Genomic DNA, 24,795 nt, shown 5'->3' on the forward strand with positions numbered 1-24,795 from the left:
AGATATGGTTACATGTATAGAAAGATAAGATAATATTGTTAGCGAATGAATGAAATGAATAAAGTTGATTGCAAAGCAAATAGTCACCAGGCTAGCCACCAGGCAGCACCCTAAACCTGGAGGGAATGGGCCAAGTATGAACCAGTGAATTGGACCAGTTCCACAATTTAATGGGTTCTAAATTGGTCCATGCTACACCCCTTCATCGAGTTTTGTTAATATCATAGTTCATATAGTTTTTGCGTAATCCTGCTAAATAACGAACAAATGAACACACACGACCAAAAACATATCCTCTTCTGGGAGGCAAAAACATGTTTGTGGGGACTCCTGATTATAATACATGTTTGTGGGGACTCCTGATTATAATACATGTTTGTGGGGACTCCTGATTATAAAACATGTTTGTGGGGACTCTGATTATAATACATGTTTGTGGGGACTCCTGATTATAATACATGTTTGTGGGGACTCTGATTATAATACATGTTTGTGGGGACTCCTGATTATAATACATGTTTGTGGGGACTCCTGATTATAATACATGTTTGTGGGGACTCCTGATTATAATAGTGTTGTCTTATCCACTTGGCCACCAGGCAGTATGGTAAACCTGGCAGGAGACATACTGTACAGATGAAGTGAAGGAAAGGGTGGTAGTCTGGTATGACCATCCTGATCTAGCGAGCTCACTGCTTCGCTCCGCAATATCGGTCAGGCCTTCGCCCCATAGAGAGCGATTACGTGGGCGGGGGTACTTGCCTTGACAGACAAACGCCTTCAGCCAATCAGCGTTCAGCAAACTTTTGCCAAATCCAGTCGGAAGAACGGAAAAAACGCTGTGCTTTCCACTGTGGGGCGGGACAGCAGTTAAAACGCAGTCCCTGATTGGCCCGGTATGGTCTGGATTTTGGCATAATGGCTCTGGAGGAGGCGAAGGCCAGACCGTTCTGCGTTAGTGTAACAGAATGTGAGCTTGCGAGAACAGGATGGTCGTACCAGGCTACAAATATGGCCAAGTGTGGTTCTAATTTTCATTTGTGTATCCGTCCAGTGGTTCGGATCCACTCCAAAATGTCATGGGTTCTAGGCTGGCGCTTGTTACACCCCTCCACCGAAATAATGAACACATGCGACTGAAAATATATTCCCACGCCCTGTCGGTCGATACTGGTGGTCAGGGGTCCCATGGTAATTCCATCCTCGTTCTTCCTCTCAAACTTTGTCCACCTTGACCGCAACCTGTCCTCCTCCCCCCACCACAAGGGGGTGTTGCCCTGACACAGAGCTGCCGTCCGCCGTGCGTTCGTTCGACTGTGTGGAGCGTCCATCCGCGTCCTCCCCCAGGGCCTTGCGGTACACCCCCGCCAGGCTCTGCCGGAACCTCCCCCTCATGTCCAGCCCCATGCAGAAGTACAGCAGCGGATTCACGCAGCTGTTGAAGTAGGCCACGCCCGTAGCCAGCGGCAGCGCTATCTTCAACACGCTGTTCTTGGCGTCCACCATCTTGACCAGCAGGAGGCAGTGGTAGGGCGCCCAGCACAGGAAGAAGGCGAAGACCAGTGCTGCCACGATGCGGAGAGGGCGGGACTTCCCGGCGAGGCGCGTGCGTCGGATGCCGATGGCGGTGAGGGCGTAGCAGCAGAAGATGACCAGGAAGGGAAGCAGGAAGCCGCACAGGAAGCGGATGGAGTACAACGCCGTCTTGATGGTGGTGTCCCCCTTCACCTCCAGGGAGCACTTGCTCAGGTTGTTCTTGCCTGGGTAGACCTCACGGTAGATGAAGTACGGGGAACTCATCACGACCGCCGCCACCCACACCCCGACGCTCATCAGCCGCGCCGCACAGAGCGTCCGGTGCTTCTTGGCGAAGACGGGTTTCCAGACGCAAAGCACCCGGTCTAGGCTGATGACGGCCAGCAGGAACACGCTACAGAACATGTTGGCGTACTTGCAAAACCCGTTGATCTTGCAGAGGATGATGCCGAATGGCCAGTAGCCGAAGACAAGCTTCTTGAGGAGCGAGAGGATTCGGAAGACGCAGAAGATGAAATCGGCCATGGCCAGATTGACCAGCCACACGTTGGTGACATTGGGGCGGAGCTTGAATCCCGCCACCCAGATGACCATGCCGTTGCCCGTGACGCCCAGCACGATGGTCAGGGTGTACATGACGATGAGCACATTGTCCATGAGGGCGTCGATGTCCACCACAGTCTTGTCATCCTTGGATGAGGGCAGGGTGAGGTGGAGGGAGGCGTTGGTTGGTATCATCCTGTGTCAGAGAGGTGTTCTGTAACGGAATGTCAAACACTGTATTAATGACTTATAGTGAAACAAGTGATATGTTGAACATGACTTCCCTGTATGACGCGACGTCTGGCCGTTCTCATGCCCTGCTGTAGTAATGATCAGACACTAGAGAGACTCATTGTCACAGATTAAAGTCTATAAATTCTTGTGCCGAGGTGTTAAAATATCTCCTTCCTGTGTGTGTGCATGATCCCAGCCAGTCAGCCGGCGCTGTTTGGGTGTGAGTCATTCACTGTCTGTGTCTGGGAATAATGTGTGTGTGTGTGTGTGTGTGTGATAGAGAGAGTGCATACAGAATGTGTATATGTGTGTGTGTGTGTGTGTGTGTGTGTGTGTGTGTGTGTGTGTGTGTGTGTGTGTGTGTGTGTGTGTGTGAAAGCTTCTGTGCATGTGACACGTTGACTTATTACAGTTTTATTGAACCCTATTTCAACCTTATATCACTCTGTTCCCAGTCTCTGACCACACACAGTTTTACATGATCATTCACAAAAAGTTGGCATTTGACCCACTGGCACTATGGTTTCCACATCCACGGTCCTGTCTGTAACAATATCAACAACTAACAGTAACAACTCACTCCTCATCATGATCTCTCCGTCCTCTGCTTTCCTTGCACGCCCAGAGAGGAGAATATTCTGTTGCTACCTCGTAGCCCAGCCAGACCGAGTAAACAGTGGTATTCGCTATTCAGGCAATTGATGTCCAATATAATACAGCACATTTGGCAGGGTTAACAAGACAGGGGTGTAGTAACAGGTTAGGACATCTACTTGTGGCGCCCAGAGTTGACCTTCTGACCCACGGCCCCAACCCAGCTGTCTCCTATCCTTCCACTGCACATTCCAGACTGTTTACATGAGCACAAACACACACAAACAGCATTACATTGACTTTAAGACTCTGTGGACTTTTACCTATATTCTTCACTATTCAGGCAATTGATGTCCAATATAATACAGCACATTAGGCAGGGTTAACAAGACAGGGGTGTAGTAACAGGTTAGGACATACTGCACATTTAGCAGGGTTAAAATAAACAGCAGGGGTCAAAGGTTATGACATACAGGCAGAGTACAAAACAACCATGGGAGCAGGAGGACAGAGGAGCAGTAATGGAGCATGAAGTTAGCTCAGCTAACAGCTGCAAGAGCACTAACGTGTTCCTTATGGTTTCCCTGAAGGAACGGACAGAAATACATTTATCCATAACCAACGCTTTTTGTAGCCTGTTCCAGCTTCATCACAAACTCTGGGAATGAAGTACAACCTTTCTGTCCTTCCCTTCTACCTCTGTTAGTGCAGTAGCTCTGTCTACCTGCTATCTCACTACAGAGACCTGTCTGCCTGCTATCTCACTACAGAGACCTGTCTACCTGCTATCTCACTACAGAGACCTGTCTGCCTGCTATCTCACTACAGAGACCTGTCTGCCTGCTATCTCACTACAGAGACCTGTCTACCTGCTATCTCACTACAGAGACCTGTCTGCCTGCTATCTCACTACAGAGACCTGTCTGCCTGCTACAGTATCTCACTACAGAGACCTGTCTGCCTGCTATCTCACTACAGAGACCTGTCTGCCTGCTATCTCACTACAGAGACCTGTCTGCCTGCTATCTCACTACAGAGACCTGTCTACCTGCTATCTCACTACAGAGGCCTGTCTACCAGCTATCTCACTACAGAGACCTGTCTACCTGCTATCTCACTACAGAGACCTGACACTTTACCCAGAAACCAACGGAAGTCAACTCACTTCCCCTCCGGAAACCAATGAAGTCTAAACTCATACACATTAGTACAGTTAGTACAGTACCAGGGGACAGGGAAGACCTCACATGCCACCCAGGGGACAGGGAAGACCTCACATGCCACCCAGGGGACAGGGGACAGGGAAGACCTCACATGCCACCCAGGGGACAGGGAAGACCTCACATGCCACCCAGGGGACAGGGGACAGGGAAGACCTCACATGCCACCCAGGGGACAGGGAAGACCTCACATGCCACCCAGGGGACAGGGAAGACCTCACATGCCACCCAGGGGACAGCGAAGACCTCACATGCCAGCCCAGGGGACAGGGGACAGGGAAGACCTCACATGCCACCCAGGGGACAGGGAAGACCTCACATGCCACCCAGGGGACAGGGAAGACCTCACATGCCACCCAGGGGACAGGGAAGACCTCACATGCCACCCAGGGGACAGGGAAGACCTCACATGCCAGCCCAGGGGACAGGGGACAGGGAAGACCTCACATGCCACCCAGGGGACAGGGAAGACCTCACATGCCACCCAGGGGACAGCGAAGACCTCACATGCCAGCCCAGGGGACAGGGAAGACCTCACATGCCACCCAGGGGACAGCGAAGACCTCACATGCCAGCCCAGGGGACAGGGGACAGGGAAGACCTCACATGCCACCCAGGGGACAGGGAAGACCTCACATGCCACCCAGGGGACAGGGGACAGGGAAGACCTCACATGCCACCCAGGGGACAGGGAAGACCTCACATGCCACCCAGGGGACAGGGAAGACCTCACATGCCACCCAGGGGACAGGGAAGACCTCACATGCCACCCAGGGGACAGGGAAGACCTCACATGCCACCCAGGGGACAGGGGGGGACAGGGAAGACCTCACATGCCACCCAGGGGACGGGGAAGACCTCACATGCCACCCAGGGGACAGGGAAGACCTCACATGCCACCCAGGGGACAGGGAAGACCTCCCATGCCAACATGGCAGTGGCCCACAGACAAGGGAAGCAAGTAGCAGAAAATAGCCAGAGGTTGTCTCTTTAAACTTAGTGTTACAAATGAGAGATCTCAAAATCCACACATGAAGCAGCTTTTTGGCTTTTTTGACCCCTCTTCTCCCAGTTGGCTAGTTAGCAACAGCATTGCATGTGTGTTTACAGGTCTCTTTAAAAAACCGATCAGATAGCTGCAGCTGATTCAGAACGCTGCTGCTCGTCCTCACTAAGACTAAGAAAGGGCATCGCTCCAGTTCTGAGGTCTCCCTGTCTGGCAAATAATTAACTTTAAAATACTTTCTGTTGGTTTATAAAGCACAATTGTTTAGGGCCAAAATATATTTCTGATCTGCTCATATGCTACATGCTATATCCTCTCAGGTCGTCTGGCACAGGTCTGCTTTCTGTCCCCAGAGTTAAAACAAAACATGGAGAAGCAGCGTTCAGTGTTTATGCCCCACATATCTGGAACAAACTTCCAGAAAACTGCAGTCTTCAGTATTGATTTAAAGAACTGAGGTACTGCATTTTTGTTGCAGCAGAACTCTCAGTTCTTTTAAATCAAGACTGAAGACTTTTCTTTTTTCCGCTGCTTTTTATTAAATCAAATAATCATTAATTCATACACTGCACTGTAACTTTTATTCCTGTATTTTAATTTCCCTGCATTTTGTTTATAAAAGTCATTTTTTTGCATTTAATTTTATATGACCTTTGATGTGTTTCTTGCACTTTGTCTTGATGCTTTTAATGTCTCTTGTAAAGCACTTTGAATTGCCTTGTTGCTGAAATGTGCTCTACAAATAAACTGGCCTTGCCTTGCATGGCTGTTCGCATTTAGGTGAAACTTTTATCCAAAGTGACGTGCATAATTGCATTTAACATAGGATGTTAGTGTACTACCATTCACCAGAACTGCATCTCCTTTCTAAACAAGTGACTGTTTAATCTAGTGCTTAAGGTAAGTGTAATCTAGTGCTTAAGGTAAAGTGCAAAAGGAAATAAAAAAAACAATAGGTGCTTAAGAGGGACAATCCTGGTAGTACTTCTTGAAGGGGTGAGTTTTGAGCCTATGACCAAATATGAGCAGTCCTGATGTCGTTGGGCAGTTCACTGTCTGGTCAGGACAGAACAGATCTGTGACCATGTCACAACCTCAAACCTGGTTCCAGTTCCTAGCTGTAGCAGTTAAGGCAAGGCAAGGCAAGGCAAGTTTATTTATATAGCACATTTCAGCCACAGGGCAATTCAAGGTGCTTTACATGAGACATTAAAATCATTAAAACAAAAAGCAAGACATTATAGACATTTAAAACAAAAGGCAGGACAAATTAAAAGCATTAAAACAAAAAGCAAGTCATTATAGACATTTAAAACAAAAAGCAGGACAAATAGAATACAGGAATAAAAGTTACAGTGCAGTATACTGATAAACATAACTCCTCTTAGAAAGCAGTGGCAAAAAGAAAAGTCTTCAGGCTTGTTTTAACAGTTAACAGGACAGAACAGATCTGTGGCCGTGTCACAACCTCAAACCTGGTTCCATCTCCTAGCTGTAGCAGTTAACAGGACAGAACAGATCTGTGGCCATGTCACAACCTCAGACCTGGTTCCATCTCCTAGCTATAGCAGTTAACAGGACAGAACAGAGCTGTGGCCATGTCACATCCTCAAACCTGGTTCCAGTTCCTTACTGTAGCAGTTAACAGGAAAGCATATGCCTGCGCCAGTTTGTGCTTATATGTGTACCAGTGTGTGTACAGTATATATGTGTACCAGTGTGTGTATATGTACCAGTGTGTGTATATATGTCTACCAGTTTGTGCTTATATGTGTACCAGTGTGTGTATATATGTGTACCAGTGTGTGTATATATGTGTACCAGTGTGTGTATATATGTCTACCAGTTTGTGCTTATATGTGTACCAGTGTGTGTATATATGTGTACCAGTGTGTGTATATATGTACCAGTGTGTGTATATATGTGTACAACTAGACGCTCATATATTTGCCATTTGTCTCGTTCCTTCTCTCACCCTGCCTGGCTCTGACCCAGCTGCTATCATTTTATTTTATTTTATTTTACAGCTGATGGATGTAAATCCCCTCAAAATGAAGCTGAAAGTCTGCACTTAACGCACATCATGATTCAAATCCATTGTGGTAGTGTACAGAGCCAAAATGATGAAAAATGTCTCAATGTCCAAATATTTATGGACCTTGCTGTATGCAGCGATGGGTTACAATGACAGAACGATGCCTTAATGCCATTGATCGGCTTACAACTACACGCTATTATGATAGCACAACTACACGCTATTATGATAGCACAACTACACGCTATTATGATAGCACAACTACACGCTATTATGATAGCACAACTACACGCTATTATGATAGCACAACTACACACTATTATGATAGCACAACTACACGCTATTATGATAGCACAACTACACGCTATTATGATAGCACAAAACAATATTTAAAAAAAATACAGCGTTAAAATGATGTAGCTGTTGTTGGTGGTATTGAATCTTACCTGAGGATGGTCAGCAGTCCCAACCTCCAGTATCTGTGAGAACACAATGAAGCCGTGCACAGTTTGAAGCTGCGTGTGTGTGTGTGTGTGTGTGTGTGTGTGTGTGTGTGTGTGTGTGTGTGTGTGTGTGTGTGAGAGGTTGAAGCTGTGAGTGTGTAAGTTGGGTGCTGTGTTTCAGAGTTTGAAGCTGTGTGCGCGTGTGTGTGTGTGTGTGTGTGTGTGTGTGTGTGTGAGAGAGAGAGAGAGACATTTGTGTGACGAGTGAAATCCTGCTGGGTCAATGCACTAGAAAGTATCAGGAACTTCCTCACTCGGTCTCTCTCTGACTCTGCCTCTCTCTCTCTCTTTCTCTCAGTCTCTCTCTCTCTCTCTCTCTCTCTCTCTCTCAGTCTCTCTCTGCCTCTCTCTCTTTCTCTCAGTCTCTCTCTGCCTCTCTCTCTTTCTCTCAGTCTCTCTCTGCCTCTCTCTCTTTCTCTCAGTCTCTCTCTGCCTCTCTCTCTTTCTCTCAGTCTCTCTCTGCCTCTCTCTCTTTCTCTCAGTCTCTCTCTGCCTCTCTCTTTCTCTCAGTCTCTCTCTGCCTCTCTCTCTTTCTCTCAGTCTCTCTCTGCCTCTCTCTTTCTCTCAGTCTCTCTCTGCCTCTCTCTCTTTCTCTCAGTCTCGGCTCTATTAATTTAGTATGCAGTGATGATTCACAATGATAGAAATATGCCTTAATGCCATCGATTGTCTTACGATACACACTAAGCATTAAAATGATGTACTGTAGCTGTTGTTGGTGGTATTGAATCTTACCTGAGGATGGTCCAATCAAGCAGTCCCAACCTCCAGTATCTGTGAGAAGACAATTCAGCGTGTGTGTGCATGAGGTTGAAGGTGTGAGTGTATAAGTTGGATGCTGTGTGTGAGAGTTTGGAGCTGTGTGTGTATGCATGTGTGTCTACAACAGTTTTGAATTAAGGCAAGTCCTCCTCCAACTTCACTACAATGCTCATCTCAATGTGTGTGTGTGTGTGTGTGTGTGTGTGTGTGTGTGTATACTGTGCCTTAGAGACATGGTGCTATATTTGACCACAGTGCTCCAGGGTATAGTAACCTTCCTCTCTCTGTTTTTCTCTTTCTCTCAGTCTAAGCCACCAAGACAACTGGCTCTGGTTGACAGTAACCCTCTATCATTTCCTTTGATGCTGCTGCCTTCTGGTGGCTGAAGGGTTAACTAGCACCTTTCTCCAACCATAAACAAGCTTGAACCATTAAGACATTTCAAACCTCAAACATTTTACGTATTGAGCACATATTAACACACTGTATTGTGTTTGCACTGCTTTTTGTATTTTGTAGTTTGTACTGCCTTTGCGCTGTGATGTCTTTGCGCTGTCCTGCGCTGTCCTGTCCTGTCCTGTCCTGTCCTGTCCTGTCCTGTCCTGTCCTGTCCTGCGCTGTCCTGTCCTGTCCTGTCCTGTCCTGTCCTGTCCTGTCCTGTCCTGTCCTGTCCTGTCCTGTCCTGTCCTGTCCTGTCCTGTCCTGTCCTGTCCTGTCCTGTCCTGTCCTGTCCTGTCCTGCACCCTGTCTGGTGTCATCTGCCTTAACCCTCGTCACATTCCTGCTATCTGTTAACTATATCTGTACATGGATAATAAGTATGTAAAATAAGTAAGTAGCCTTGAGAACCAATGGTTCTCCAGCCTAGTGGTCTATAGTGGCCTATCTCCTGTTCCCTAGCGCGTGGCAGGAAGTACACCTCCAGGACATGACGCTAGCATGTCACAGGGACTTAACATGTCATAGGGACGCTAGCATGTCAAAGGGACTTAGCATGTCATAGGGACGCTAGCATGTCACAGGGACTTATTGTACCCCCAATCCAACCCGTGATGCTGAGCGCCAAGCAGAGAGGCATTGGGTACCATTTAAAAAAAAAAAAAAGTCTTTGGTATGACTCGGCCAGGGACCGAATCCCCAAACTCTCAATATCAGGGCGGACACTAAATGGTAAATGGACTGCACTTATATAAATGGACTGCACTTATATAGCGCTTTTCCACCTTAGCGGCACTCAAAGCGCTTTACAATGGCCTCTCATTCACCCATTCACACACACATGGCGGCAGCTGCCATGCAAGGTGCTAACCTGCTCACTGGGAGCAATTTGGGGTTAGGTGTCTTGCTCAAGGACACTTCGACATGTGGACAGTCGGAGCTGGGATTCGAACCACTGACCCTTTGATCATTGAACGACCCGCTCTACCAACTGAGCTACAACCGCCGCCACTCTGACCACAAGGTCACTGAGCATGACTAATAAACAGACTGTTGGACTGAATATCCAACATTTCCCTTTCTTTGACGCATATCCTCTTTCAAGAAGCAAACACGGTTATTGCTGTAACTTCCTTAAGGCGTTTTATTTGTAGTGTGGAGAATTTCTCTGAATATCAGTCTGATTGCTTCTTGCAGAACAGAAAACCCCTTTGGACTATCTGGGATCTCGACACATTAGAAAACTGGTAAAGTTAACAATTGTGATATCTGTTCACCTCAGACACACACATTCTGAAGCACTAAGCTGCACTGCTTTTTAGAAAATTGATGAATTATAACTCTTGTACAAATATTTAGTTAACCTTTGGATACATCATTTTACAGATCAATTGAAGGAAATTAAAAAATGAAAGACCACTTTCTCATCATTTTCCATCTACTTCTCAATACAGAGGCCTGTGACCTTCCAGCATTCTCAGACATGGAGCTGAAGGCTGTAGTTCTCATCCTGACTCTGATGAGTTCTGGTCAGTTCCACTGTGATAAGAGGGTTAGCCGGGGTTATAAGAGGGTTAGCCGGGGTTATAAGAGGGTTAGCCGGGGTTATAAGAGGGTTAGCCGGGGTTTGCAAGATCCCTCTCTGACTCTCAGGAGGTTGCATTCTGTAGATAATGGCCAGGAAATACCCATGATTAACACAGCATCCATCCTATCAGTAGCACCTGTTATGAGTATTTGTGAGTTTCCGTTTGATATGCTTGGATATGAATGATACCATGTGTGTGTGTGTGTGTGTGTGTTTATCCTCCTGTGTGTGTGTGTGTTTGTTTTCTCCAGGTGTACTCTGCCGTACTGAGTGGTCTGTCTGGATGCCCGTTAACATTGTGTCAGTGCGTGGGTCCTGCGTTCTGATCCCATGCAGGTTTGACTTCCCAGAGGAATTCAACTCTGACCTCAAATCCTCTCCTGTTGCCATCTGGAGGAGGGGGAGGATGGATGGGCCTGAGGTCTTCAGCTCCGCTCCGCCAGACCGGGGGAACCAGACCGGCGTCCTGGTGGGAGACCTACAGGAGAAGAACTGCTCCACCATCTTAAACAGCGTCCCCGCTGGATCTAACCATTCCTATTTCTTCCGGCTAGAATGTCCAAATCGCCTCAAGTTCACTTTTAATCCTGGGGTATACATCAGTCAAACAGGTACCGTATGTACACAGTACACACACGCACGCGCACACACACACACACACACACACACACACACACACACGCATATACACACAGATTAAGCAACAAAAAAGTCCTGTTGGATACCATGCAAGTGTGTGGTTTTGTTGCACTGTCATGGCATCATTAGCTAAGGCAGCCATGGCATCTCTTAAGTTGCATCACACAACAAGTTATAGTGTAATACCTGCTGTGCTACGTGTGTGTACTGTCATTCTGTACCAACCTGGGCAAACACTGGGCAAACACTGGGCAAACATTGGGCAAACATTCTCACGCTCTCCACCAGTGCACAGTTTGTACCTATAGTTCACCATAACACTCATCTTTGCCCACCCCCTGTGATTAGACTCCGCCCCCATGCCTGAGATCCACCCCAAGGGTGTCTCAGTCCTGGAGGGTGGTCGGGTGCAGCTAGCCTGCTCTGCCCCCGCCCCCTGCCCCCCCACGGCCCCTACCCTGAGCTGGAGCGCCGGGGGCCAGCAGGAGAGCCACCTGGAGACCGCCCAGGACGGCCTGGTCACCGTGACCTCCAGACTGACCTTCAATGCCTCCAGCCACCAGTCGACGGTCACCTGTTCAGCCAGCTACCCCGCGCCGCCAGGGGGCGCCGTCCAGACGACACGGAACAGCCTGAGCATCAGAATTCTGTGTGAGGAAGACTTGACTTTTATAGAAAATGGAAGATATATTGATAGAAGTGACAGTTATGCAATGAAACTGGCTAAACACCCAGATGCTGAAATAAATAACGATTATTGATTTAGAAGTTATTCAGACATGTCACCCATGTCCCTGTAGGTGTTGGCCTACAAAAACAAATATTATTCATTTCATCACCTGTCTTAAATTCTAATATCAAATTCGACAACTGCAAATAGGATTGCACAGGTTGATAAACATATGACCTACAGTAGTAAACCCAGAGACATATTGGCTAAACAAAATGATTATTACAGTACATTCATTGCATATTGCAAAAGAGACTCGACACATTTGGCAATATAAAGTTTATGAAACAGCTGATGTTAGCCACTGGGCTACACACCAGCCAGAACCGTTCAGCTGGAAGGATCGCTCTGCTGTGGTGAATCTCATGTGTGTTGACCTTCTCCCCCCCAGACGGGCCTAAGAACACGGTGGCCCTGCCCAGCCCCCTGGGCCCGGTGGCCGAGGGCACCGCCGTCACCCTGACCTGCCAGAGCGACGCTGACCCCCCTGTTGAGCGCTACGCCTGGTTCAGCAGGCCAGACGCCCATCAGCTCACCTGGCAGGGCGACGGGCAGACCCTGCTGGTCCTGGGCTCCAGACAGGGGGGCAGGTTGTACCTGTGTGAGGCCCACAGTCGGGTAGGCTCACAGAGGTCGGAGTTCATCGCCGTGGAGCTGCTGGAGAGTAGGTTGCACTCATCTGACCCTGAGAGAACACAAGCGCTTTAAAAGATCTTCCAGTGTGACTGTGTTTTCAGAGGCGTGATAGGAAACTAGAACTGTGTCGTTAAGAAAAAAAGACGTGTTTTAAAGCCATGATCTGGAGTAAAGAAACATGGTCCTGATGCCCCAGCTATAGAAACATGGTCCTGATGCCCCATCTATAGAAACATGGTGGTGATGCCCCAGCTATAGAAACATGGTGGAGATGCCCCAGCTATAGAAACATGGTCCTGATGCCCCAGCTATAGAAACATGGTCCTGATGCCCCAGCTATAGAAACATGGTGGAGATGCCCCAGCTATAGAAACATGGTCCTGATGCCCCAGCTATAGAAACATGGTCCTGATGCCCCAGCTATAGAAACATGGTGGTGATGCCCCAGCTATAGAAACATGGTCCTGATGCCCCAGCTATAGAAACATGGTGGAGATGCCCCAGCTATAGAAACATGGTGGAGATGCCCCAGCTATAGAAACATGGTGGAGATGCCCCAGCTATAGAAACATGGTCCTGATGCCCCAGCTATAGAAACATGGTCTAGATACCCCAGCTATAGAAACATGGTCCTGATGCCCCAGCTATAGAAACATGGTGGTGATGCCCCAGCTATAGAAACATGGTGGAGATGCCCCAGCTATAGAAACATGGTCCTGATGCCCCAGCTATAGAAACATGGTGGTGATGCCCCAGCTATAGAAACATGGTGGAGATGCCCCAGCTATAGAAACATGGTCCTGATGCCCCAGCTATAGAAACATGGTCCTGATGCCCCAGCTATAGAAACATGGTCCTGATGCCCCAGCTATAGAAACATGGTCCTGATGCCCCAGCTATAGAAACATGGTCCTGATGCCCCAGCTATAGAAACATGGTCCTGATGCCCCAGCTATAGAAACATGGTGGAGATGCCCCAGCTATAGAAACATGGTCCTGATGCCCCAGCTATAGAAACATGGTCCTGATGCCCCAGCTATAGAAACATGGTGGAGATGCCCCAGCTATAGAAACATGGTCCTGATGCCCCAGCTATAGAAACATGGTGGTGATGCCCCAGCTATAGAAACATGGTGGTGATGCCCCAGCTATAGAAACATGGTCCTGATGCCCCAGCTATAGAAACATGGTGGAGATACCCCAGCTATAGAAACATGTTGGAGATGCCCCAGCTATAGAAACATGGTGGTGATGCCCCAGCTATAGAAACATGGTCCTGATGCCCCAGCTATAGAAACATGGTGGTGATGCCCCAGCTATAGAAACATGGTGGAGATGCCCCAGCTATAGAAACATGGTGGTGATGCCCCAGCTATAGAAACATGGTGGTGATGCCCCAGCTATAGAAACATGGTGGAGATGCCCCAGCTATAGAAACATGGTGGAGATGCCCCAGCTATAGAAACATGGTCCTGATGCCCCAGCTATAGAAACATGGTGGTGATGCCCCAGCTATAGAAACATGGTCCTGATGCCCCAGCTATAGAAACATGGTGGAGATGCCCCAGCTATAGAAACATGGTGGTGATGCCCCAGCTATAGAAACATGGTGGAGATGCCCCAGCTATAGAAACATGGTCCTGATGCCCCAGCTATAGAAACATGGTCCTGATGCCCCAGCTATAGAAACATGGTGGAGATGCCCCAGCTATAGAAACATGGTGGAGATGCCCCAGCTATAGAAACATGGTCCTGATGCCCCAGCTATAGAAACATGGTCCTGATGCCCCAGCTATAGAAACATGGTGGTGATGCCCCAGCTATAGAAACATGGTCCTGATGCCCCAGCTATAGAAACATGGTGGAGATGCCCCAGCTATAGAAACATGGTGGAGATGCCCCAGCTATAGAAACATGGTCCTGATGCCCCAGCTATAGAAACATGGTGGTGATGCCCCAGCTATAGAAACATGGTGGAGATGCCCCAGCTATAGAAACATGGTGGTGATGCCCCAGCTATAGAAACATGGTGGAGATGCCCCAGCTATAGAAACATGGTCCTGATGCCCCAGCTATAGAAACATGGTCCTGATGCCCCAGCTATAGAAACATGGTCCTGATGCCCCAGCTATAGAAACATGGTCCTGATGCCCCAGCTATAGAAACATGGTGGAGATGCCCCAGCTATAGAAACATGGTCCTGATGCCCCAGCTATAGAAACATGGTGGAGATGCCCCAGCTATAGAAACATGGTGGAGATGCCCCAGCTATAGAAACATGGTCCTGATGCCCCAGCTATAGAAACATGGTGGAGATGCCCCAGCTATAGAAACATGGTGGAGATGCCCCAGCTATAGAAACATGGTGGTGATGCCCCAGCTATAGAAACATGCTGGAGATGCCCCAGCTATAGAAACATGGTCCTGATGCCCCAGCTATAGAAACATGGTGGAGATGCCCCAGCTATAGAAACATGGTCCTGATGCCCCAGCTATAGAAACATGGTGGAGATGCCCCAGCTATAGAAACATGGTCCTGATGCCCCAGCTATAGAAACATGGTGGAGATGCCCCAGCTATAGAAACATGGTCCTGATGCCCCAGCTATAGAAACATGGTCCTGATGCCCCAGCTATAGAAACATGGTGGAGATGCCCCAGCTATAGAAACATGGTGGAGATGCCCCAGCTATAGAAACATGGTGGAGATGCCCCAGCTATAGAAACATGGTCCTGATGCCCCAGCTATAGAAACATGGTGGTGATGCCCCAGCTATAGAAACATGGTGGAGATGCCCCAGCTATAGAAACATGGTGGAGATGCCCCAGCTATAGAAACATGGTCCTGATGCCCCAGCTATAGAAACATGGTGGAGATGCCCCAGCTATAGAAACATGGTGGTGATGCCCCAGCTATAGAAACATGGTGGAGATGCCCCAGCTATAGAAACATGGTCCTGATGCCCCAGCTATAGAAACATGGTGGAGATGCCCCAGCTATAGAAACATGGTGGAGATGCCCCAGCTATAGAAACATGGTCCTGATGCCCCAGCTATAGAAACATGGTGGAGATGCCCCAGCTATAGAAACATGGTGGTGATGCCCCAGCTATAGAAACATGGTGGTGATGCCCCAGCTATAGAAACATGGTCCTGATGCCCCAGCTATAGAAACATGGTCCTGATGCCCCAGCTATAGAAACATGGTGGAGATGCCCCAGCTATAGAAACATGGTCCTGATGCCCCAGCTATAGAAACATGGTGGTGATGCCCCAGCTATAGAAACATGGTCCTGATGCCCCAGCTATAGAAACATGGTGGTGATGCCCCAGCTATAGAAACATGGTGGAGATGCCCCAGCTATAGAAACATGGTCCTGATGCCCCAGCTATAGAAACATGGTCCTGATGCCCCAGCTATAGAAACATGGTGGAGATACCCCAGCTATAGAAACATGTTGGAGATGCCCCAGCTATAGAAACATGGTGGTGATGCCCCAGCTATAGAAACATGGTGGAGATGCCCCAGCTATAGAAACATGGTGGTGATGCCCCAGCTATAGAAACATGGTGGAGATGCCCCAGCTATAGAAACATGGTCCTGATGCCCCAGCTATAGAAACATGGTGGAGATGCCCCAGCTATAGAAACATGGTGGAGATGCCCCAGCTATAGAAACATGGTCCTGATGCCCCAGCTATAGAAACATGGTGGAGATGCCCCAGCTATAGAAACATGGTGGTGATGCCCCAGCTATAGAAACATGGTGGTGATGCCCCAGCTATAGAAACATGGTCCTGATGCCCCAGCTATAGAAACATGGTCCTGATGCCCCAGCTATAGAAACATGGTGGAGATGCCCCAGCTATAGAAACATGGTGGAGATGCCCCAGCTATAGAAACATGGTGGTGATGCCCCAGCTATAGAAACATGGTCCTGATGCCCCAGCTATAGAAACATGGTGGAGATGCCCCAGCTATAGAAACATGGTCCTGATGCCCCAGCTATAGAAACATGGTCCTGATGCCCCAGCTATAGAAACATGGTCCTGATGCCCCAGCTATAGAAACATGGTCCTGATGCCCCAGCTATAGAAACATGGTGGAGATGCCCCAGCTATAGAAACATGGTGGAGATGCCCCAGCTATAGAAACATGGTCCTGATGCCCCAGCTATAGAAACATGGTCCTGATGCCCCAGCTATAGAAACATGGTCCTGATGCCCCAGCTATAGAAACATGGTCCTGATGCCCCAGCTATAGAAACATGGTCCTGATGCCCCAGCTATAGAAACATGGTGGAGATGCCCCAGCTATAGAAACATGAGGAGATGCCCCAGCTATAGAAACATGGTGGAGATGCCCCAGCTATAGAAACATGGTGGAGATGCCCCAGCTATAGAAACATGGTGGAGATGCCCCAGCTATAGAAACATGGTCCTGATGCCCCAGCTATAGAAACATGGTGGAGATGCCCCAGCTATAGAAACATGGTGGTGATGCCCCAGCTATAGAAACATGGTGGTGATGCCCCAGCTATAGAAACATGGTCCTGATGCCCCAGCTATAGAAACATGGTCCTGATGCCCCAGCTATAGAAACATGGTGGAGATGCCCCAGCTATAGAAACATGGTCCTGATGCCCCAGCTATAGAAACATGGTGGTGATGCCCCAGCTATAGAAACATGGTCCTGATGCCCCAGCTATAGAAACATGGTGGTGATGCCCCAGCTATAGAAACATGGTGGAGATGCCCCAGCTATAGAAACATGGTCCTGATGCCCCAGCTATAGAAACATGGTCCTGATGCCCCAGCTATAGAAACATGGTGGAGATACCCCAGCTATAGAAACATGTTGGAGATGCCCCAGCTATAGAAACATGGTGGTGATGCCCCAGCTATAGAAACATGGTGGAGATGCCCCAGCTATAGAAACATGGTGGTGATGCCCCAGCTATAGAAACATGGTGGAGATGCCCCAGCTATAGAAACATGGTCCTGATGCCCCAGCTATAGAAACATGGTGGAGATGCCCCAGCTATAGAAACATGGTGGAGATGCCCCAGCTATAGAAACATGGTCCTGATGCCCCAGCTATAGAAACATGGTGGAGATGCCCCAGCTATAGAAACATGGTGGTGATGCCCCAGCTATAGAAACATGGTGGTGATGCCCCAGCTATAGAAACATGGTGGAGATGCCCCAGCTATAGAAACATGGTCCTGATGCCCCAGCTATAGAAACATGGTCCTGATGCCCCAGCTATAGAAACATGGTCCTGATGCCCCAGCTATAGAAACATGGTGGAGATGCCCCAGCTATAGAAACATGGTGGAGATGCCCCAGCTATAGAAACATGGTGGTGATGCCCCAGCTATAGAAACATGGTCCTGATGCCCCAGCTATAGAAACATGGTGGAGATGCCCCAGCTATAGAAACATGGTCCTGATGCCCCAGCTATAGAAACATGGTCCTGATGCCCCAGCTATAGAAACATGGTCCTGATGCCCCAGCTATAGAAACATGGTCCTGATGCCCCAGCTATAGAAACATGGTGGAGATGCCCCAGCTATAGAAACATGGTGGAGATGCCCCAGCTATAGAAACATGGTCCTGATGCCCCAGCTATAGAAACATGGTCCTGATGCCCCAGCTATAGAAACATGGTCCTGATGCCCCAGCTATAGAAACATGGTCCTGATGCCCCAGCTATAGAAACATGGTGGAGATGCCCCAGCTATAGAAACATGGTCCTGATGCCCCAGCTATAGAAACATGGTGGTGATGCCCCAGCTATAGAAACATGGTGGTGATGCCCCAGCTATAGAAACATGGTCCTGATGCCCCAGCTATAGAAACATGGTGGAGATACCCCAGCTATAGAAACATGTTGGAGATGCCCCAGCTATAGAAACATGGTGGTGATGCCCCAGCTATAGAAACATGGTCCTGATGCCCCAGCTATAGAAACATGGTGGTGATGCCCCAGCTATAGAAACATGGTGGAGATGCCCCAGCTATAGAAACATGGTGGTGATGCCCCAGCTATAGAAACATGGTGGTGATGCCCCAGCTATAGAAACATGGTGGAGATGCCCCAGCTATAGAAACATGGTGGAGATGCCCCAGCTATAGAAACATGGTCCTGATGCCCCAGCTATAGAAACATGGTGGTGATGCCCCAGCTATAGAAACATGGTCCTGATGCCCCAGCTATAGAAACATGGTGGAGATGCCCCAGCTATAGAAACATGGTGGTGATGCCCCAGCTATAGAAACATGGTGGAGATGCCCCAGCTATAGAAACATGGTCCTGATGCCCCAGCTATAGAAACATGGTCCTGATGCCCCAGCTATAGAAACATGGTGGAGATGCCCCAGCTATAGAAACATGGTGGAGATGCCCCAGCTATAGAAACATGGTCCTGATGCCCCAGCTATAGAAACATGGTCCTGATGCCCCAGCTATAGAAACATGGTGGTGATGCCCCAGCTATAGAAACATGGTCCTGATGCCCCAGCTATAGAAACATGGTGGAGATGCCCCAGCTATAGAAACATGGTGGAGATGCCCCAGCTATAGAAACATGGTCCTGATGCCCCAGCTATAGAAACATGGTGGTGATGCCCCAGCTATAGAAACATGGTGGAGATGCCCCAGCTATAGAAACATGGTGGTGATGCCCCAGCTATAGAAACATGGTGGAGATGCCCCAGCTATAGAAACATGGTCCTGATGCCCCAGCTATAGAAACATGGTCCTGATGCCCCAGCTATAGAAACATGGTCCTGATGCCCCAGCTATAGAAACATGGTCCTGATGCCCCAGCTATAGAAACATGGTGGAGATGCCCCAGCTATAGAAACATGGTCCTGATGCCCCAGCTATAGAAACATGGTGGAGATGCCCCAGCTATAGAAACATGGTGGAGATGCCCCAGCTATAGAAACATGGTCCTGATGCCCCAGCTATAGAAACATGGTGGAGATGCCCCAGCTATAGAAACATGGTGGAGATGCCCCAGCTATAGAAACATGGTGGTGATGCCCCAGCTATAGAAACATGCTGGAGATGCCCCAGCTATAGAAACATGGTCCTGATGCCCCAGCTATAGAAACATGGTGGAGATGCCCCAGCTATAGAAACATGGTCCTGATGCCCCAGCTATAGAAACATGGTGGAGATGCCCCAGCTATAGAAACATGGTCCTGATGCCCCAGCTATAGAAACATGGTGGAGATGCCCCAGCTATAGAAACATGGTCCTGATGCCCCAGCTATAGAAACATGGTCCTGATGCCCCAGCTATAGAAACATGGTGGAGATGCCCCAGCTATAGAAACATGGTGGAGATGCCCCAGCTATAGAAACATGGTGGAGATGCCCCAGCTATAGAAACATGGTCCTGATGCCCCAGCTATAGAAACATGGTGGTGATGCCCCAGCTATAGAAACATGGTGGAGATGCCCCAGCTATAGAAACATGGTGGAGATGCCCCAGCTATAGAAACATGGTCCTGATGCCCCAGCTATAGAAACATGGTGGAGATGCCCCAGCTATAGAAACATGGTGGTGATGCCCCAGCTATAGAAACATGGTGGAGATGCCCCAGCTATAGAAACATGGTCCTGATGCCCCAGCTATAGAAACATGGTGGAGATGCCCCAGCTATAGAAACATGGTGGAGATGCCCCAGCTATAGAAACATGGTCCTGATGCCCCAGCTATAGAAACATGGTGGAGATGCCCCAGCTATAGAAACATGGTGGTGATGCCCCAGCTATAGAAACATGGTGGTGATGCCCCAGCTATAGAAACATGGTCCTGATGCCCCAGCTATAGAAACATGGTCCTGATGCCCCAGCTATAGAAACATGGTGGAGATGCCCCAGCTATAGAAACATGGTCCTGATGCCCCAGCTATAGAAACATGGTGGTGATGCCCCAGCTATAGAAACATGGTCCTGATGCCCCAGCTATAGAAACATGGTGGTGATGCCCCAGCTATAGAAACATGGTGGAGATGCCCCAGCTATAGAAACATGGTCCTGATGCCCCAGCTATAGAAACATGGTCCTGATGCCCCAGCTATAGAAACATGGTGGAGATACCCCAGCTATAGAAACATGTTGGAGATGCCCCAGCTATAGAAACATGGTGGTGATGCCCCAGCTATAGAAACATGGTGGAGATGCCCCAGCTATAGAAACATGGTGGTGATGCCCCAGCTATAGAAACATGGTGGAGATGCCCCAGCTATAGAAACATGGTCCTGATGCCCCAGCTATAGAAACATGGTGGAGATGCCCCAGCTATAGAAACATGGTGGAGATGCCCCAGCTATAGAAACATGGTCCTGATGCCCCAGCTATAGAAACATGGTGGAGATGCCCCAGCTATAGAAACATGGTGGTGATGCCCCAGCTATAGAAACATGGTGGTGATGCCCCAGCTATAGAAACATGGTCCTGATGCCCCAGCTATAGAAACATGGTCCTGATGCCCCAGCTATAGAAACATGGTGGAGATGCCCCAGCTATAGAAACATGGTGGAGATGCCCCAGCTATAGAAACATGGTGGTGATGCCCCAGCTATAGAAACATGGTCCTGATGCCCCAGCTATAGAAACATGGTGGAGATGCCCCAGCTATAGAAACATGGTCCTGATGCCCCAGCTATAGAAACATGGTCCTGATGCCCCAGCTATAGAAACATGGTCCTGATGCCCCAGCTATAGAAACATGGTCCTGATGCCCCAGCTATAGAAACATGGTGGAGATGCCCCAGCTATAGAAACATGGTGGAGATGCCCCAGCTATAGAAACATGGTCCTGATGCCCCAGCTATAGAAACATGGTCCTGATGCCCCAGCTATAGAAACATGGTCCTGATGCCCCAGCTATAGAAACATGGTCCTGATGCCCCAGCTATAGAAACATGGTCCTGATGCCCCAGCTATAGAAACATGGTGGAGATGCCCCAGCTATAGAAACATGAGGAGATGCCCCAGCTATAGAAACATGGTGGAGATGCCCCAGCTATAGAAACATGGTGGAGATGCCCCAGCTATAGAAACATGGTGGAGATGCCCCAGCTATAGAAACATGGTCCTGATGCCCCAGCTATAGAAACATGGTGGAGATGCCCCAGCTATAGAAACATGGTGGTGATGCCCCAGCTATAGAAACATGGTGGTGATGCCCCAGCTATAGAAACATGGTCCTGATGCCCCAGCTATAGAAACATGGTCCTGATGCCCCAGCTATAGAAACATGGTGGAGATGCCCCAGCTATAGAAACATGGTCCTGATGCCCCAGCTATAGAAACATGGTGGTGATGCCCCAGCTATAGAAACATGGTCCTGATGCCCCAGCTATAGAAACATGGTGGTGATGCCCCAGCTATAGAAACATGGTGGAGATGCCCCAGCTATAGAAACATGGTCCTGATGCCCCAGCTATAGAAACATGGTCCTGATGCCCCAGCTATAGAAACATGGTGGAGATACCCCAGCTATAGAAACATGTTGGAGATGCCCCAGCTATAGAAACATGGTGGTGATGCCCCAGCTATAGAAACATGGTGGAGATGCCCCAGCTATAGAAACATGGTGGTGATGCCCCAGCTATAGAAACATGGTGGAGATGCCCCAGCTATAGAAACATGGTCCTGATGCCCCAGCTATAGAAACATGGTGGAGATGCCCCAGCTATAGAAACATGGTGGAGATGCCCCAGCTATAGAAACATGGTCCTGATGCCCCAGCTATAGAAACATGGTGGAGATGCCCCAGCTATAGAAACATGGTGGTGATGCCCCAGCTATAGAAACATGGTGGTGATGCCCCAGCTATAGAAACATGGTGGAGATGCCCCAGCTATAGAAACATGGTCCTGATGCCCCAGCTATAGAAACATGGTCCTGATGCCCCAGCTATAGAAACATGGTCCTGATGCCCCAGCTATAGAAACATGGTGGAGATGCCCCAGCTATAGAAACATGGTGGAGATGCCCCAGCTATAGAAACATGGTGGTGATGCCCCAGCTATAGAAACATGGTCCTGATGCCCCAGCTATAGAAACATGGTGGAGATGCCCCAGCTATAGAAACATGGTCCTGATGCCCCAGCTATAGAAACATGGTCCTGATGCCCCAGCTATAGAAACATGGTCCTGATGCCCCAGCTATAGAAACATGGTCCTGATGCCCCAGCTATAGAAACATGGTGGAGATGCCCCAGCTATAGAAACATGGTGGAGATGCCCCAGCTATAGAAACATGGTCCTGATGCCCCAGCTATAGAAACATGGTCCTGATGCCCCAGCTATAGAAACATGGTCCTGATGCCCCAGCTATAGAAACATGGTCCTGATGCCCCAGCTATAGAAACATGGTCCTGATGCCCCAGCTATAGAAACATGGTGGAGATGCCCCAGCTATAGAAACATGAGGAGATGCCCCAGCTATAGAAACATGGTGGAGATGCCCCAGCTATAGAAACATGGTGGAGATGCCCCAGCTATAGAAACATGGTGGAGATGCCCCAGCTATAGAAACATGGTCCTGATGCCCCAGCTATAGAAACATGGTGGAGATGCCCCAGCTATAGAAACACGGTCCTGATGCCCCAGCTATCGCTACGGTCAGTTTCCTGACATGGAGCACTGAGAAGGAAAACCTGCGTCTCTCTCCCTCTTGTCTCCCAGCTGGCCTGGCGTGCTCCCTGCAGGGCCCCTACGTGGTCTGTGGGGTGATGGGGGCGCTCTACCTGCTGACCCTCACCGTCTTCTCCTGCTCATACCACAGGTAGGACTCTCACCGTCTTCTCCTGCTCATACCACAGGTAGGACTCTCACCGTCTTCTCCTGCTCATACCACAGGTAGGACTCTCACCGTCTTCTCCTGCTCATACCACAGGTAGGACCCTCACCGTCTTCTCCTGCTCATACCACAGGTAGGACTCTCACCGTCTTCTCCTGCTCATACCACAGGTAGGACTCTCACCGTCTTCTCCTGCTCATACCACAGGTAGGACGGGCGACAGGAACTACTGAGCTCATGTAACTGAGCCCAATTGGCTCAACTCCCTCTTTAGTATAAAGACGGCCCACCCCAATCAGCAAATTGCTGGTTTTTGGTGGCGCTGCTGGCTGAGGCAATGTTTACAAGAGGTGGTCGCGTGTTATTTTGTAAGTCAGAGGACCTAGATTGTACCCAGCATGGGTCAAGTGAGAGGAAGAATTTTTACAGCTCACTTATCTGGCCCCCGGGTGATTACTGTTTTTTTGCTTCCCTCTGGAATATGTAGAGAGTGGGTCGTATGCCCTCCTCCCTTGTTCTCTGTAAAGCGCATTGTGTTGCCTCTGGGTATGAAATGCGCTATACAAATAAAGCTTTGATTGATTGATTGATTGATTGATGCAATACTGATGAGCGATGCCTCCTTAGCCTCACCTGGCAACTGGCTTCATCAGCCTGCCATATTTGACTATGAATAAGAAACCATTTAGAACAGAACTCAATCTCACATTTTCATTTGTCTTTCTTTCCCAAGCCTTTCCAGAAGACTGAACGTAAGAACATTTGAGTTTATTCACTCATTCCTTCATTCTTTCATGCATCCTTTCATACGTTCATAGTACAGTACTTCATTCATTTTCATACAACTATTCACACGTTCATGAGTTTGCGTTTAATCATCTGACTTGTAATACGGTCCAATGACTGAACTATGCAGAACGTAGCCTACTTTTAAATTAAAGACAACAAATATATATATAGACTATATACAGTATAAACTACAGATTATTAAAAAGCACACCGCAAGAGATGGTGGAGTTTCTCGGCCTGTTTGTTCTTGTTCTTGTCCGTTCTCCCTCGCTAGGTTCTCCCTCGCTAGGTTCTCCCTCGCTAGGAGGGAGGATGTTCTTGTTCTTGTCCATTCCTTCTCGCTAGGAGGGAGGATGTTGTGGAACGGGTTCTTAGTCTGGAGCTGTTCTGTCAGAGAACATTAGTGAGTCCTTGATCAGTCTCTCAGTGGACGCTTCTCTTCCAGGAAGAGAGGAATGACCTTGAATCTACTCATTATTTTGATCCCTTTCCTGAACGCTTCTCACTCATCCCTCACTCATCCCTCACTCATCCCTCCCTCAGACAGCTCTGTCCTGAACCCTCCTCACTCATCCCTCACTCATCCCCCCCTCAGACAGCTCTGTCCTGAACCCTTCTCACTCATCCCCCCCTCAGACAGCTCTGTCCTGAACCCTCCTCACTCATCCCTCACTCATCCCCCCCTCAGACAGCTCTGTCCTGAACCCTCCTCACT

The 24,795-nt window shown here is 48.8% G+C and overlaps 2 protein-coding genes across 2 annotated transcripts; one reads left to right on the top strand and one right to left on the bottom strand.

Moving 5' to 3' along the window:
- Nucleotides 1–1,215: 1,215 nt before the first annotated feature.
- On the bottom strand, nucleotides 1,216–7,639 carry LOC311322947 (fMet-Leu-Phe receptor-like; the record flags this gene model as incomplete). The annotated part of the gene is made up of 2 exons (XM_084455065.1): nucleotides 7,615–7,639; nucleotides 1,216–2,293 (listed from the first exon to the last, which is right to left on the bottom strand). Exon 2 carries the CDS (start codon nucleotides 2,272–2,274, stop codon nucleotides 1,216–1,218), a length of 1,059 nt encoding a protein of 352 aa, XP_084311191.1. The 5' UTR covers nucleotides 2,275–2,293; nucleotides 7,615–7,639.
- A 1,807-nt stretch (nucleotides 7,640–9,446) lies between these two features.
- LOC311322948 (sialic acid-binding Ig-like lectin 14) lies at nucleotides 9,447–23,391 on the top strand (the record flags this gene model as incomplete). The annotated part of the gene is made up of 6 exons (XM_084455066.1): nucleotides 9,447–9,514; nucleotides 10,796–11,070; nucleotides 11,447–11,749; nucleotides 12,220–12,492; nucleotides 23,177–23,276; nucleotides 23,388–23,391. The coding sequence occupies 6 exons, from the start codon at nucleotides 9,447–9,449 to the stop codon at nucleotides 23,389–23,391; spliced, it is 1,023 nt and encodes a 340-aa protein (XP_084311192.1).
- Between the last annotated feature and the right edge of the window lie 1,404 nt (nucleotides 23,392–24,795).

This window comes from Borostomias antarcticus (genome assembly GCF_949987555.1).
Source record: "Borostomias antarcticus genome assembly, chromosome: 21".
Lineage (NCBI taxonomy): Eukaryota > Metazoa > Chordata > Actinopteri > Stomiiformes > Stomiidae > Borostomias > Borostomias antarcticus.